This window comes from Topomyia yanbarensis, chromosome 2 (genome assembly GCF_030247195.1).
Source record: "Topomyia yanbarensis strain Yona2022 chromosome 2, ASM3024719v1, whole genome shotgun sequence".
Taxonomy (NCBI): domain Eukaryota; kingdom Metazoa; phylum Arthropoda; class Insecta; order Diptera; family Culicidae; genus Topomyia; species Topomyia yanbarensis.
Genome location: NC_080671.1, coordinates 426,777,649 through 426,793,455, shown reverse-complemented (window position 1 = coordinate 426,793,455; position 15,807 = coordinate 426,777,649). Strand labels below are relative to the sequence as shown.

The 15,807-nt window shown below is 39.0% G+C and overlaps 1 protein-coding gene and 1 long non-coding RNA gene across 2 annotated transcripts; one reads left to right on the top strand and one right to left on the bottom strand.

Annotated features, from left to right (window-relative positions):
- Positions 1 to 6,493: 6,493 nt before the first annotated feature.
- Positions 6,494 to 9,132, bottom strand: LOC131685323 (mitochondrial nicotinamide adenine dinucleotide transporter SLC25A51). The gene is made up of 5 exons (XM_058968973.1): positions 8,865 to 9,132; positions 8,506 to 8,792; positions 7,829 to 8,324; positions 7,633 to 7,762; positions 6,494 to 7,524 (listed from the first exon to the last, which is right to left on the bottom strand). The coding sequence occupies exons 2-5, from the start codon at positions 8,546 to 8,548 to the stop codon at positions 7,240 to 7,242; spliced, it is 954 nt and encodes a 317-aa protein (XP_058824956.1). The 5' UTR covers positions 8,549 to 8,792; positions 8,865 to 9,132; the 3' UTR covers positions 6,494 to 7,239.
- A 3,207-nt stretch (positions 9,133 to 12,339) lies between these two features.
- On the top strand, positions 12,340 to 13,145 carry LOC131681989 (uncharacterized). The gene is made up of 3 exons (XR_009304004.1): positions 12,340 to 12,763; positions 12,828 to 12,923; positions 12,996 to 13,145. It is a non-coding gene; the product is annotated as an uncharacterized LOC131681989 (long non-coding RNA).
- Positions 13,146 to 15,807: the final 2,662 nt, after the last annotated feature.

Here is a 15,807-nt window from a genome sequence, read left to right as displayed (position 1 = left end):
ATCTTAAACAACTTTTTCGGGTGATTTCAGATCAATTTTCAGTTGTCAACAAACTTGTAGACAATTAAATTTTCTATCAAATTCTCTCATTTAGTGTTTTTCGAATATCCAAAGCGCCATCTAGGGACAGAAATATGAACTAGCTCGAGTAGTAAAACCAATATTGTTACGAAAAAATCTTCAAAAAAAAAGTTGCTCCGGACCCCCCGACGGATCATTTTGATCTTAGTTTCAAATGAAACGGGAAAGTCCATTCTTTCATATTCCAAAGTTTCAGAGATGCTGAATTTTTTTTGTATAAAGTTGTTCTAATAAATACACCGTGACTACATCAAGTAGATTCGGGGCGAAGCGGAGAGCTAAGCTCAGGCTAGATACATTGTCGGGGACTAGACTGAATAGTTCACGAACAAGATTTTAGTAAACTCGGGAGCTGAATGGCTCACCGGGGAAGTGGGGCGAAATGGAACGGTGAATAGACTGAGTAGTTCGCGAACAAGTCGGGAGATCAACGAGTATTTTTTCATTTATTCAGTTCAACATCAATTTCATGATAACACTGAATCAACAATTACCAGACGCGAGTTGCGGTGCTGAATGGCATGAGGGAGCCGAAGGGCTCGGTAAATTAGACAATCTGAAGTTTGCTGCCCAGATTGTCTTCGCATAGGAAGAGCACTACGTATCGACCCACAGCTAGCTTTCCGACCGCCATGCAGAAATTGGGTCATTAAATGAGAAAAAAAATCTTTTTTGCCTTTCTCAATAGAAAGGTATTGCAATTGCTCTGAAAACCGACTTTTTAACGGAAGCCCGGAGGGCCGAGTGACATATACCATTCGATTCAGTTCGTCGAGTTCGGCAAATGTCTGTGTGTGTGTATGTATGTGTGTGTGTGTATGTATGTGTGTGTGTATGTGCGTCTGTGTGTGTACGCGAACACAATCCCACTCACTTTTCTCAGAGATGGATGAACCGATTTTTACAAACTTAGTCCCAAATGAAAGGTGCAACGTTCCCATAGGCTGCTATTGAATTTCTAATGGATCCGACTTCCGGTTCCGGAATTACAGGGTGATGAGTACGATCACGCAGAAAACGTCGATTTTAAGAAATTCTGCAATGAATGTATAATGGTGAAAATTTTTCCAAAATGTGACCACAACTGCTTCGATTTGTAGTACTAGGTCATTAACAGCCATTCAAAGTCTCTTTGGTCACATTGGCCACCATCATCGGTTCCGGAAGCCCCGGCGGAAGTATCCAAATTCAGAGTAACAGTCACATCGGTTTCTCGGAGATGGCTAGACCGATTCGACTAAACTTGACCTCAAATGAAAGGTATTGCGTCCCCGTAAATGGCTATTAAATTTTATCCCCAACCGACTTCCGGTTCCGGAGTTACGGGTTGTGGCGTGCGATCACATAGCAAATTGTGATTCAAACCGATACCCCGATGGAAGCAAAAAAGGTAAAAATTTCGCTAAAATGTCTCTCAAATAACTTAACTTTGCAGTTCTAGGTCACCGACGGCCAAACAAACTTTCGTTGACTACATTGACCACCATAGACGGTTCCAGAAGTGCCCGGGAAAAGCGGCCATCTTTCATAACTAGCAAACTCATATCAGTTTCTCGAAAATGGTTGGGCCGATTTTCACAAACTTAGTCCCAAATGATAGCTATATTATCCCCACAGATGTCTGTAAAATTTCGCACGGATCGCTTGTATGGTTCCGGAAATATAGACTGAACGGTCCGGTCACACATGAAATTCCCATATAAGCCGGAACTCAAAATTTTTTTTCAAAGGGGGGACCCCATGAAATTTCAGAAATCGAATTCGTATTTTTGATGCCAAACATCTTTAAAATGCATGAAACATCGAGATTTAATGTTATCTCGAAAAAATTTTTTTTATAAAAATCGACTTTTTGGGACTTTGCCGATTTCGCACCATTTTTCAGTTCAATATTACCGTGGCTGTTTTTTCTTTTTCAAAATTTTAGAACTCGAATAATGATTTATTTTCCTGTATATAGTTGTCATGTGATGTATGATAATAAAATGTAATATATGCATTTAAAAGTTTTTAATGAATATAAACAACGCACACATTCTCGTGATTCATGATTGAGAAAGGCACAATTGCACCGCTAGGTGGATTAAAATAGGTTTTTATTACATACATCGATAAAGTTCATTTTCGTGATTCCAGCAATATTTTTTTCCAACTCAGGAAACGTGAAAACAAAATTTAAATTTAAAATAAATAAATATGTTGACAGTCTGGATTTGACATTATCAGAAGCATTTCGAATTTCACGACAAATGATGCCCTGTCAGAAAAAAATTAATACATGTTTTCCCTGTTTTCCCGCAGCATTATTTTTATTTGACATAAACACTATCCAATGCATATAGTTTTTTTTTCATTTTGGGTGTTGTCTTAGTAGGCCAGATGTAAACAACCGCAGTTTTCGTATGTATGGTTGCCAAGTTTACATAAGATTTATTTTAAAAAACAAAAAAAAATCGTTTTTACGTATTATAACGATTTTTTTTTAAATAATGTTATTTTATATATATTGAACCTAAAATTTATCGAATGGAACGGAAAACTATATATACTTTAATGACCCAATTGCACGACCAGTTGGATTAGAACAGGTTTTTAAATTAAAGGCCTATTTACATCCTCGGTGAAAACGAACGTGAACACGATGCGCACTAATTTGTTTTTTTTTTTTCAATATCTCACTTATTAGTGCAAATAAATTGATGAAAATGGAAGTAAACGATAGTATATTAATATACTTAGCGAATTCCTAAGCACTATTTAGACTCTCCGTGAAAATGAACGTGAACATGTGTTGAATATCTTTCATTGTTTACGGTGGACGACATCGTGAACAGTTTCATCAGCGAACAACGATTTCACGCTCAACTGGCAGTTGGCCTATTTACACCGTCAGTGAAAATTAACGTGAACTTCGTGCGCACCAAATTGTATTTTTTCCAATATCTCACTTATTACTGCATAGAAATTGATGAAACTGGATCTAAACGATAGTACATTAATATACTTAGCGAATCCATGCACAATTATTTGATATAATTGAATCAGTGGAATAATATTCCTATTCCCCGATCATTTTAAATATTCCACGGTGAAATATGTTCACAGTGGATTTGTCACTTGTTCACCGGGAGTGTAAACGCGGCGATAAACGGGATTGATACGAAATGGTAAATACAAATGTCATCGCTGTTCACGGTGAACGTTCACTTTCGAATACCAGATTGCATTCTGACAAACTGTAAACTGCCAGTTGAGCGTGAAATCGTTGTTCACTGATGAAACTGTTCACGGCGTCGTCCACCGTGAACAATAGAAGGTATTCAACACTTGTTCACTTCATTTTCACTGAGAGTCGAAATAGTGCTTTACAGTTGGTCAAAATGCAATCGGGTATTCGAAGGCGAACGTTCACCGTGACCAGCGATGACATTTATATTCACCACTCCGCATCAATTCCGTCTATCATCGCGTTTACACTCCCGGTGAACAAGTGAAATATCCACTGCGAACACATTTCGTGGAATATTTAAAATGATCGGGGAATATGAATATTATTGCATTGATTGAATTATATCGAATAATTGTGCATGGATTCGCGAAGTGTATTATACTATGTACTATCGTTTAGTTCCATTTTCATCAATAGTTGGTAAATCGATTGCCTTGTACGCAGCGCACCTGGGTTCGGGTCCCGACCCTGCACATAGGGTTAGAAATATTTCATAAGAGATTTTTCTAACCCGAAAAGGCGAATGACCTTAAGGTTAAAACCTCTATAATCGAAATAAAAAAGTGAGATATTGAAAGAAACTATTTGGTCGAGTTCACGTTCATTTTCACCGAGGGTGTATTGTGGAAATCAGCAAAAATAGCGAAAAATCAAGATAACGACAAGATCGCGACAAGTTTTTTTAAGATTTAACCACAGATAACAGACGTTTAGGCTAGAACAAAATTTCTTCAAAAACCTGTGTAAACTTTCAAATTAATAAACGTTGGAAATCCGTGTTTCACTATTGCCATCTGCGCAACTGTTTGCTACACGTGTTTGACAGCTGCACTCTAACTGCATTGTATCGATCACTGCACCATCTGCAAACGTTTGCCAAGCGTGTTTCAGACGTCTAATTTATTCGGAATTTCAGTAGCGGGTATTTACACACGATTCAAATCGACCCTAAACGTCTGTTATCTGTGATTTAACCTTTTCAATTCCGTAAGGCTACCAAAATGTAATTTGAATTGATTTTTATATGAAATGTTCAAGCGACTATTGGTCTTGAACCAAGGAAAAACTTAGGAGGATGCAAAGGAATCGAGTTAGGAATCAAAAAGGCACACTAGACAACAAATTAAATGGGTACCAAAAAATAGTAATACATAATTTCCGATTTTTGCTCAATAGGAAGTGAAGGGGTGAATAAATCCATGAACTGTCAATTCATGACCGTCCGATACCTGAACAACAGCCCGTATAAATAAATACCATTCCAGAAATCTTCGGAACCATTTCCTAACTGTTCATATAATACTCACCATATTGGGAATACTACTGATACATTCCACCATTATAATTCAACTATTATACTACCATACTCATTAAGTAACCATTTCTAATACCTTCCGTGTATCCTATATTGAAGATTCGTATACTACATTGTACTTTTGCGCCAGAGGTTATACACACTAACCCAGCCCAAACTTGTTCAGTAATTTCTTTTGACGACTTGCTCAGTAAAGTGATATTTTTAAGGAGCTGTCAGCAAATTGTTTAAAAATTTGCAGAATAGTTTTCATTCTTTGGCGATTTTCAGTAAATTTTCGAATAATTTACTGAAACCCGCAATATTTTTCACTGAATTTATCAGTTCTTCTGTTTTTTTCGGTACATAAACATTATCCAGTAAAATACTGACTGATTGTTCAGCAAAATTGTACCAACGTTACCGAACCTCGTCAAAAACTTACAAAACAGGTACAGTAAATCATCTGTCAAGTCGCCATTTTCAGAGGAAACTGCTGACTAAAACTGAAACACTCCTGAACATGCTCTCAGTAACGTATGTTTGATTTTTTTCATCTTGTTTTGCTCTGATCATTTTGATCGATTCCGATCAAAACACTCTAAAACTTGTTTACCCAATTTAAGGGTAACGTTTACCCAAATAACTGTTATACAACAACGTCCTAATCTAAATTTTCACCAGGTTTTGTGGAAGCTAATTTCAAAAAGATTGCTTGACCAAACGAGCATTTTTGATTGAAAATTCCAAAATTCGAATACGTTGTTCGAGCGTATATTTTTGGCATGATACAATTGTATAGAAAACTGAATAAATAAAAAGTAAAATGAAGTTAAGATTTCAACTCAGTCAGTCATCAAAAAAGTTGCAATTTATAATCATCCTTTATCGATGAAGTACATGGTTGCTGGCAGAGAGCGTGGCATTCCGAACGGAGTTCGTTCGGAGGTGAACATCGATAGGGTACCGTACCCTTAGTCTACACAAATCGTTGACACTCGCTGTCTTATCTGTACGGCTATGAGAGAAGCATTTTGATTTGAACGGAACGACCATAAATAGGATTTCTTTTTATATTCTAGTAGTAACCAAAATGTATAAAACCATCTACTTTAATAGTATCTATTTGCTGCGTTTGGTCACTTCAGATCAGCACCTTTTTGACGTCTACTATTTTCTGATTGCAGTTGAAAATGGAAATATTGTACTTGCTTCTTTCGTGTTTTATCCAATTTTCAACGTGACCAGTTATTATTTCTTTATTGGAGACCCTTTACATTTGGCTCTGAAGAGTTCCCATTTTGTGTACATTGTAGTGCATCATCACGCGAATAATATGTATTAGTTGCGAACGAAACGAAAGGCGCCAATACAATATTTCGATTTTCAACTGCAACTAGAATAACACCTAAAATATCCTGCCCAGTCATCGTCGTCATTCTCCAACTTATTCGTTAATCAGCACCACAGCTAACGTTAAGAAGTAGACGTTCAATTGTACAAATATAACAGGAGAAATACAACGGCTCACTAAACGGGAGCAAGCTTTATGCTAACACAAAGCTTTTATTTGTTGTTGAATTCATTGTCTCTGTTTCAACACCGGTAAATGCATTGTCGACTTTGTCTTGATTCAGGATAACGTGTTACTTATATACTAGCGCGCAATCGTAGAATAGTTCAACAGGCCGGCGCTAAGTAAGGGTGCTTACAGAGTGGCGGCGAGAAGCTGAGCTGGGGCTGGTACTGACATTAGAGTGCGAGATGCGAGAAACCTGCTTGCAGCATATTAAATGGAGCCTGTCAGAGTGAAAGCGGGTAGTCGGCGCCGATCCGCTCGGCTTTCACTCTGACATCACCCATTTGGTTTGCAGCAAGCAGGTTTCTCGCATCTCGCATTCTAATGTCAGTTCCAGCGCCAGCTCAGCTTCTCGCCGCCACTCTGTAAGCACCCTAAGAGTGGACTAAGCGACAGTTAAAAACGAGGACAAAATCGCAAAGCTCTAACGCTGAAACGCTATCTAAGATGCCAAGCAAACGAAAAGCATTGTTGCTTAATCAGCTCAGCTTACACATGAGCAAGTTTAAAATTAGTAAAATTATTGACAATTATTATTCATATTACTTGTCATAATAAACAAGTACTACTTTATTTGGCAAAACATTATTTTTGCAACATGCAACACTTGAACTATTTGAGTGGGCCATTTGATGATCGCAAATAACGAATTGTCACTTGATTCTGGCCGACCAGCATTATAGCGAGTGAAAACCTATTAATTGCCCTGCAAAAGATGAACTTTACATACATTCATTTACAGCTCCAATAAAACGGGAGAGAATATACATCCTAGACAACAATGTGAACAGTAGAAATCGCTATGGCTTCTATCCTCATCTAAACAACTTAAAATTACATCTGAATCTAATTGTTTCTTCTTTTTCTCTACCTGTATCTTATCTAAGGACTATGTACATCACATTCGTTTGTCCGCCTTCGTACTGGCACGAAGAACGTCCGATTGTTCTTATTGTCGCCACGATTCGACGCTTTTGGTTTCTTTTACTGGATCTCGCTGCTGTACAATTATTGTAAAGTAAAAACACAGAGCCTCCGCAACTTACGCGCCACTGCTCAATAAAGCACCTTTTTCAGCTGCTCGTAGGCACAGTTCATGATGCCCCAGCTGAAGAAAGCCCGGGTACAGTTCATGCTGACCCCTTTGTACACGTTCCGTAGCTTGCGGTCACGTTCGTTATAAACCTGCCGCAGTGCCACCAGCATACCATCGTAAGGAGTTCCCACGCGACTCTGCATTGTCACTTTTATCACGTTAAGCGGGTAGAACACCGAGCTGATAAATGCACCGATACAGGCACCGGCAACAAATTCCTGCGTCCGTTGCGTCACTAGCGTTGACTGCAAAAAAAACGGAGCTACGCGTTAAAAACCTTGCGTCCCCACCGGATGTTTAGCATTGGAAGCAAACGCACGGTGGATTGTGTTTAAAAATTTAGCTCCACTTACACGTTTCGGTAGTCGCTGATCAGCTTCCTCGCGCATCACGAAAAACATTGCATTGGATGGTCCGTTACGCCACAGGATCGGTACCAGTCCCCGGTACAGCTCCTTGAAACCATACTCGATGGAGATTAAGCTGCATTAGTGAGCATTATTCAACTATAGAAACGAACAAACATTGCCCCAATTCACTTCCACTTACCGAAAAGCATGATGAGTATTCTTGTACTTTTGATGATAATTTGCGTCCGCCAGTAGCGTCTGAATCCGCTCGAACGGTATCAAAATCGCCTCCACCGAGCCCGCAATGCAACCTGCTATCGATTTAGCCGTGTACTGATTCATCCCACAGTAATCCACTAGTGGCCGGCGTGTACCATCGTACACGCCAAACATCAGCGATAGGGAAATGGTTCGTTGCGCCAACGGTGGGAAGATCCCCCGGTACAGATAGGTGATTCCTTCGCTGCGCAGTTGACCGAAAGCCTGATGTAGCTGCACTCCGTGCAACATCTGCCGGAAAATCATCTTGTAGATTGGATAGGTAACGGCAATGTTGACGAAGGCAGCTCCCCAACCGCAAGCAAACTCTCGCCAACTCATCAGCGGAAGTGGACTAGTTGACCCGGTCGGATTTGTTGGGCGTCCATTTATTCCCGATTCGGTGCGAGCGACGGCCATCGTCTCAGCGGTTGCTTCTTTTGAAAAAAATTATAAAATTTCCTAGGAATTATTTACACTATATCAATGCAATGAGACACTTTTAGAATTATTCTTTCTATAACGGTGCCAAAGCTGTACTCGCTTCGTTGAAGCCTAAATTTGTTGATGCGCGTTGATGTTCTCAACCTAAGCATCAACATGCCAATTGTTGCTCACTTGTTATTGTCCGAGAGGTTCCGTTTTGTGTCAATGTCCGCATGATTTTGTTTCCACTCCAGCCACTGTTTCAGCTCAGTTCAGTATCTGTGACTTATCAACATAATGAACCATACGTTATATAACTAGATGTGGTAATCTTTCACGAATGCACGGCTATTCACTTGTCCGTCATCACTTCAGTATTGTTCTGCGCCCACACCTGGATCGGTTCTGTTGCGTTGGATACGTTATCAAGCGTTTTGTTTGGCTACTAAATGAAATCAATCGAGCGGGATTAGGCAGATCTAAAAATACAATGCATTAATTTATTCTATCTGACGGGCACCTCACTAATCCTGTCACGAGAAAAAACTTACTGATAGCTCACAGGTTGAAGATTATTTTTTGTCGTTCATCGGACACGTAGGCGGAGGGGATTCTGCGCATCATAGAACCGACAAGAACTCGTTGACACAAATTGAGCAAAGCATCCAATACACCGCTGCCTCCTCTCCTCCATCTGCTACTGCTGGGAAGTGAGCACCAGAAAGCGGGGTATTTGGATATAATATAAAATAAAAACAGTAAATTTTGCAACATTCGCCAACGTATGATAAAGGCTGATGGGGATGAAGCAGAGAATGCAAAAACGACTGCTGTCAACAACAGCTGACTGAAAATGCGATATTCGAAAAATAGAGCTGGGTTCTTATGACGACATAACAAGCAGGGGCGTCCAAAAAAGACGCCTCGTGAATGTTTTAATCCGAAACATTTATTTTACGCGACATCAACGAAAGCTGCACCGGAGTCCTCTTTTTACATGCGTTTAACACTAGAAGCAGATCACTTATGATGCATTTTTAAAAAATCAGCGAAATTAAATGCATTTCTTTCTTTCAAAATAGAAATTCGTAATGCATTTTGCGTTGCGTGTAAGACGTCAAAACCCTACAAAAAACAGCCTACAGCCTTAAATTCAACAAAACATCGAACAACTCCACTCAGCGTAGGACGATTGTTAAGTAATCTTTTCTGCGAGGGAGTGCAAAGTTGATGCAAAAATAGAAATTAAATGCATTTTGTCTAAGTTGATGCAAATTTGTTATACATTCCTAGAGTGATCTGGCCCTAGGTTTAACATGTTATGACCTACATTCCTTCCTTGACCTGAGTTTAGGCATATGTCGACAGGATATCGTAAAGTTGTTAATAAACAAATACAAATAAAAACAAATTTATTGTCGCGCTTATAATAAAATCTCACACTGCTTCGCAAGCCGTTTTCAGTGGTGCCACTTATAGCGGATATATAGATGTAATTAAGGAGAAGTAAAATTATCAAAAAAGAGCATGCACGAGTACATGACTCTTAAAGTTGACTCTGTATTTGATGAGTGAAGGCAACTGTTCAGTCGATAAACAACCCTGAGAAGCAGGGTGAGATACCAAATGTGAAAACGGTACTTTTTGTGGTACGACGGTTGCCATGGATGTGAGTGCTAGATGAGAGTGTTTGAACGGAATGACCGTGAAAGAAACTCTAGGAGAGAGAGCATGGGTATAACCAAATACAAATATGTTAATACGGAATGCTCTGATGATTTTTCGAGGACACGTTTTAAGCTACCCTGTACCTGGAAAGGTACAGTGTCAAAGAGACAGTGTACCTTGACGAACTAAACTTATAAATGGCAGCACTGAAAAGCGAAAAATCGAAAATTTGTGTTGCTATAGCTACTGTTTATCATTCAAGGAAATCGGAAGAAAAAAACGAACGAGAGAAATTTTTGGTTTATTAGATGTCGTTCAATTTAATAATTATAACATTATTTTCAGGCACAACTTATCAGAAGAACGTTTTTTTGCAAAATCGCGTGGAAATGCGAAGCTGGTAAATGTATTTCTTTAACAGAACTATGTCCATGTTACTTGCTCCAATCCTTTGAAATCTTTGAAGGTGCTGTTTTTGTAGACATTAATGACCGTGTCTCTGATTCGATGGAATTAAGTAGACCAGTTCTTGATATAAAATATAAACATAATGATTCACTTGGACTGATTTCTGCGATGTATGTGAATCAGAAATATTAATTTTTGCTTTGAAATAACATCATGAACTAGCCGACGTAATGGTCGGCTAATTGATTCCTAGTAATCAATTTGCTATGCATAGGGTTTAAATTTATACCATTTTTTCTGACCAAGGATTTTGAAACCAGCCCATCAATAATTTCCGCATTGGACATCACAGGCAACGATATGGCAGTTCTACAATATATGGTTTCAATCCATGCACCTGATAACGGTGTTGATGTAGGGGCTTCACCTTTGTGACAAATGGCATGGGATATAGTTCTCATTGGTGGCGGTCATATTGGTGAGACCAATGTAAAGTTGTATTGTTTTTTAAGTATATACAGAATTAACTAGTATTTTTAGCTTAGATTGTTGCTATTGAAATTAATTTTTCCAATCACGAAATATTAAAAATGATAAAAGGCTATGTTATGAAACGCAATTGCTTAAACACGATGTAAGAATTATAGTGGCGGATCCAGGGGGAGGGTCTTGGTGGTTCGGACATCCTCCGAAATTTTTGAACTTGTTAGTTTAAGTTACTTTTTATTTTAAATTCGTTCTAAACTCAAAGTTATTCAAAACCAAATTCGAACACCAAAACTGATTTTAACTAAAATGAGGTTATTAGGTACATATAGCGTGTTGTACCATTAGTACATTTTAAAATCAAAATTTAAGACTACCTCCGTTATTTTTTTCTGGACCCGCCCATGAACAAGCTTATTTTATTCATTTGTTCATAATGTTTCGCAGAAAATGTGGCGATTTTCGAAAATATCAGATATGAAATCATTGCTCTCAATTTAAGCAATACTATATACTGACATGATTTGCATAACATTCCCAGATATCATTATTATAAGAATATCTCAAACTTGGGTAGGTCATTTAAATATGAACTTAATGACGCAAAGCCCTGCCATAGTTCTGCGTATTAGGATCGTGTGTCATTTGATCTTGACGAAAAACTCGTCTAACGCTCTCACCAAAGTGATTGTAGCCATCTAGACCCTATCTACAGTGTAGTATTGTTTTATTTGTAGTATTAACGTAAGGATTTTTACTGATTGTTGATTTGGTCGGAGACAGGACACCAAAATCCAATCGAATCCCACACAGAAGAAAGTGTCTCTAACCTCTTTCGGATAGCTGATAGTTTGTTTCATGCAGAATCATTTACTCGTTTTCGTGGCGATCCGATCCAAAGAGATTTTTTCACGAATGTCAATTGCGATTTGTAAGGATTTGGCAGTGGAAGGAGCGTTGTTGAGCTCTAAATTTCGCCGCAACATGATGCATTGGAAGCATCTCACCTTCACCTGGAATGTATTCCATCCATTAACGTAAATGCAAGAGGAGAGCCGGTAGTGGAAAGTACTTCATTGACAAGTATAATTTGACGCAGCAAAACCCTTCTGCTCTCTCTGCAGGTCGATCAGGAGCACAATGTTTGTTTTCTATCGTTGGAGTTATGAAGGTGATTGTGGCCAACGCGAGGGCGTGACACTCTTTTATAAAAATATTTCGCCTGATTTTATATTTTTTATGTCCCCTTATATTTATTTATAATTGCCTATAAAAGTTATAACTATATTCGAAGCGTTGAAAGTTCGAAAAAAAATCGAACAGCCGTTACCATAGTAGCCTTAGTTACGCGTGTGATAAAAAACAATGAAAAAAATGGTGTCGCATCAACAAGATATGGTAAGTACCCAAATATGTATACGTAATTCCGGCTGGTTCTAATTAGTATTCGTTCCAGTGACACAAACGATGCTAATTAGAACCGGTTTTTTCACTTGAGATGCGTGCTAACTGGAGCCAGAAGGACTTGCGGCTCATTTTCCGGTTGGTAGTGGGTGCTACTATTTTCACCTGCAGTGCTGGTTCAATAAAATCGCAGTTAATTGCCCCAAAATATCTGTTTTAACACTGATAGTGATTCAACCATCCCAACCCAAATAACCACTATTTCAGCGTCAATCACGAATATTTCCCAGCAGCTGTAGCCTTTCCATCATCCGATCAGTCTGTAACAAAAACGTTCTAACGGCGGTTCTGTCACAGGATTTGATGTTAATTGTACAACCGCAACTAGATGAGCATTGGCTAACAGCAGCAGCTCCATCGGCAATAACAAACTATAATTATCACCCAGATTCCGCAGCAGTAGATACAGCAACATCACCTTTAGGTATAACAGTAACAGTAATGTAAAAATCCTGAACATCGCGCTAAAAAATTTACATTTCTTTCAGACCGAATTGGCCACAAATCGCTCGACAGCAGCAACAGGATATAATCGGTCAACCGCAAACACGCAGCAAGGTGCTCGCAAAGAACTTTTTCTTTTGGTAAGTTTCACCCACAAATTTCTCTTCGTCAGTTGTTCATTTTAATATCAAAATGACTTTACCAATCTATAGAGCAAACATGTGATGGGAGCGCAAACAGGCCAATCGTGTGTTATCCTCGGTTTTCTGTCACCCAAAATCCGCGGCCTAATCTGTCACCATTAAGCTGACCGAGAGCCAGTATTATTCGAAATGTGGATACTAGGTCATTAGTACATAAGCGACCCGTCCAGTATGGATAGGGGACTTGTGGGTAAAATGAACAGGGGGGGTAAAATGAACAGGTAGCCAAATCAAGTCAATGTTAGTTAAATTTAGAACAAACTTCACAGAAACGTGACCTGCCAAGTATTCAAAGGATATTGAAATAATTTCTTTTGATAAAAAGCTGTCGAATGTGAAATAAATATGATGAAAATTAAAATCGGCATTCATGTTTGTCGCTGATGTTAAATTCGGCATGTAGAATATAAGGTCTTTTGTGGTGAAATTTTAATTTTATTGTGAAAATTGTGTTACATGACAGTAGTTGAACCTCTTGCAGATATTTCACAGCAATAAGTAGGGATCAGGACATATCGGCTCAATCGGAACGGCTGTTAGAAAATTAAATGTCTTAGGGGGTAAAATGAACAGGTTGTAGTGGGGGTAATATGAACCATCTTGCTGCTCCAAGTACCAAACCTCAAAATTAATTGCTAAGTTCAAATTTCTATATCTTCACTGTTCTCCAACAGATCCTTAAATTTTAAACACCTATGGATAATCCCAAGTTTCTAGATGTGTTTCCATGTCACAGAATTGTAAATTGGTTAGTATTACATGAAAATTTAATTTTTCCGTGACAAGTTTTTTTGCCTACAAAATGCCCTGTGTGTATGCAATGGTCATGAGCCGCTTGGACATCAGCGTTGCTCGGAAATTGCTTTTCAACGCTAAGCATTGCATACATACAGAACATTTTGCAGGTCACTAGAAGGTGTTCATTTTACCACCAGCACATGTTCATTTTACCCACACGCTATAAACATGTCTCTTTTTTGGACATGTTTTGAAATCAAGAATAATGTTTGAAAACTTGTGTTTATGTCGAAATATTTTCACCAAATATGTACAAAACATGTCTAACAAGAAACGTATGAGGTGATTGTAGTATCTCAATCACTTATTAGTTAGAAAATAATGACTTTGCTTAACGTGTTCATTTTACCACCAGTTCCCCTACCTCTTACTGTACAAACGAAGAAGTCACGTTTATACTTATCGACCATAATCAACAGTGTAGCATACTTATTCCCGTTCGAAGCTTTCGGCCGTATGGAAAACGTGCTCCACCCGCGGCAAATATATTACAAGGCGTTACACCATGGCAGAGGAGTGGGAAGTATTCAACTGCAGCAGGAGAAAGTCCGCTAACCGAAACTAGTCCTGTCAGCAACTAATTAGTTATAATGGCTCTGTAAAAAAACTAATTGCGCGCAACAGACAAATGCAGGTGTCAAAACATTCGATCAGCACATTGGAAGCTTGGTTCGCAACATCATTTCGGGTGTCAGAAACGCTGTCACATGATGATTAGAGCATAGGACATCAGTACTGGTAATAGTAACAAGCATAGCTAACTTGACGGATTGACTACTTTTTGTACCTTCACTATTTTTTCAGTACGATGCAGAGCTCCAATCGAAATGGCACACAATATTCGAAGCAAACAAATCAATTACAACAATCTCGGTTTATCATTAATCATATTTTAACTAAAAAAATAATTTTTGTTAGTTTGTGCTTCTGTGTTTCTGTTTGATTTATATAATTATTTAATTAGATACAGTGGTATTCGTTATATTTTCAAGCAATGTAAAATTAGTATAAAGAATCCACCTTTGGGGCCATCGGGCCCAAGGATGCAAAATGCCTACCTTTTCTGCGGTTGTAATTTTTCTCCCTACATTCTCATTTCTCTCTCGATGCTGTTGTCATTCGCTAGGGCAGGAAGCCCAGCGCTGTACGGCTGCCTGTGTGCAAAGCAGTAACATGAAAAAAACTACTGTCCCCAGTACAGCCACCAGACGCGAGCGGTACAGCTTCTCTTTCCTTATTTTACATTTTTTTTTTAATATTTTCAATCTTTTTAATATTTGTATTCAAATATGACGACATTGAATGCGGCTCATTTACGCCACGGCCGGCATCAACGCTTTCGTGTGCGGGCCTCTCCCTTTGACTATGCAGAGAAAAATGTACAAAGCGAGAGAACAAACTTTACTACGCCACACTCTCACCGAGCAATCGGAGTACAGCAGCAAAACAAAAATGTATTCTACTGCTATACGGGAAAATGTAGTCGGTTTGGCTACCGTTCTGGCAAGAGCTGTAGTGATGCGTCGCTGTAGCGGGCTGTACGGCTTGTGCAAATGTAAATATACCGAAAAAAATGAATTTTATCGGTACCGTTGGCATCCCTGATCGGGCCTGTTGGTGTTACATATATACAAATATAATTGTGTTAGTAACTCTACTACACCATTCCACAGCCCGGGGGTTGAAGTCACCACCAATGACTACCGGCTTCCGGTCGATCAACTGCTCGGTTAACTGCTCCAGCATTAGGCTGAACTGCTCTACTGTCCACCTTGAAGGAGCGTAGCAGCTACATACGAAGATGCCGTTGATTTTGGCTATCACGAAACCCTCATATGAACGTTATACCACTTCTTGCATGGGGAATCTACTCATTACTTGTATCACAGCGGTTCCTGATCTTTTCGCCACCCAGTTACCGTTATTAGGGGGGACTTGATAAGGCTCTGCGATCAAAGCGACATCGCATATAGTTTCTGTCGTAGACTGCCACAACAGTTGCTGTGTGGTATCACAGTGATTC

Excerpts from the sequence above, each read along its gene's own strand:
- LOC131685323 (XM_058968973.1), bottom strand. The coding sequence starts at position 8,548 with ATGCGGACATTGACACAAAACGGAACCTCTCGGACAATAACAA. Across the intron at positions 7,763-7,828 it reads AATACTCATCATGCTTTTCG|CTTAATCTCCATCGAGTATG; the intron begins GTAAGTGGAAGT and ends TCACTAATGCAG. Across the intron at positions 7,525-7,632 it reads ATCAGCGACTACCGAAACGT|TCAACGCTAGTGACGCAACG; the intron begins GTAAGTGGAGCT and ends TTTTTTTTGCAG.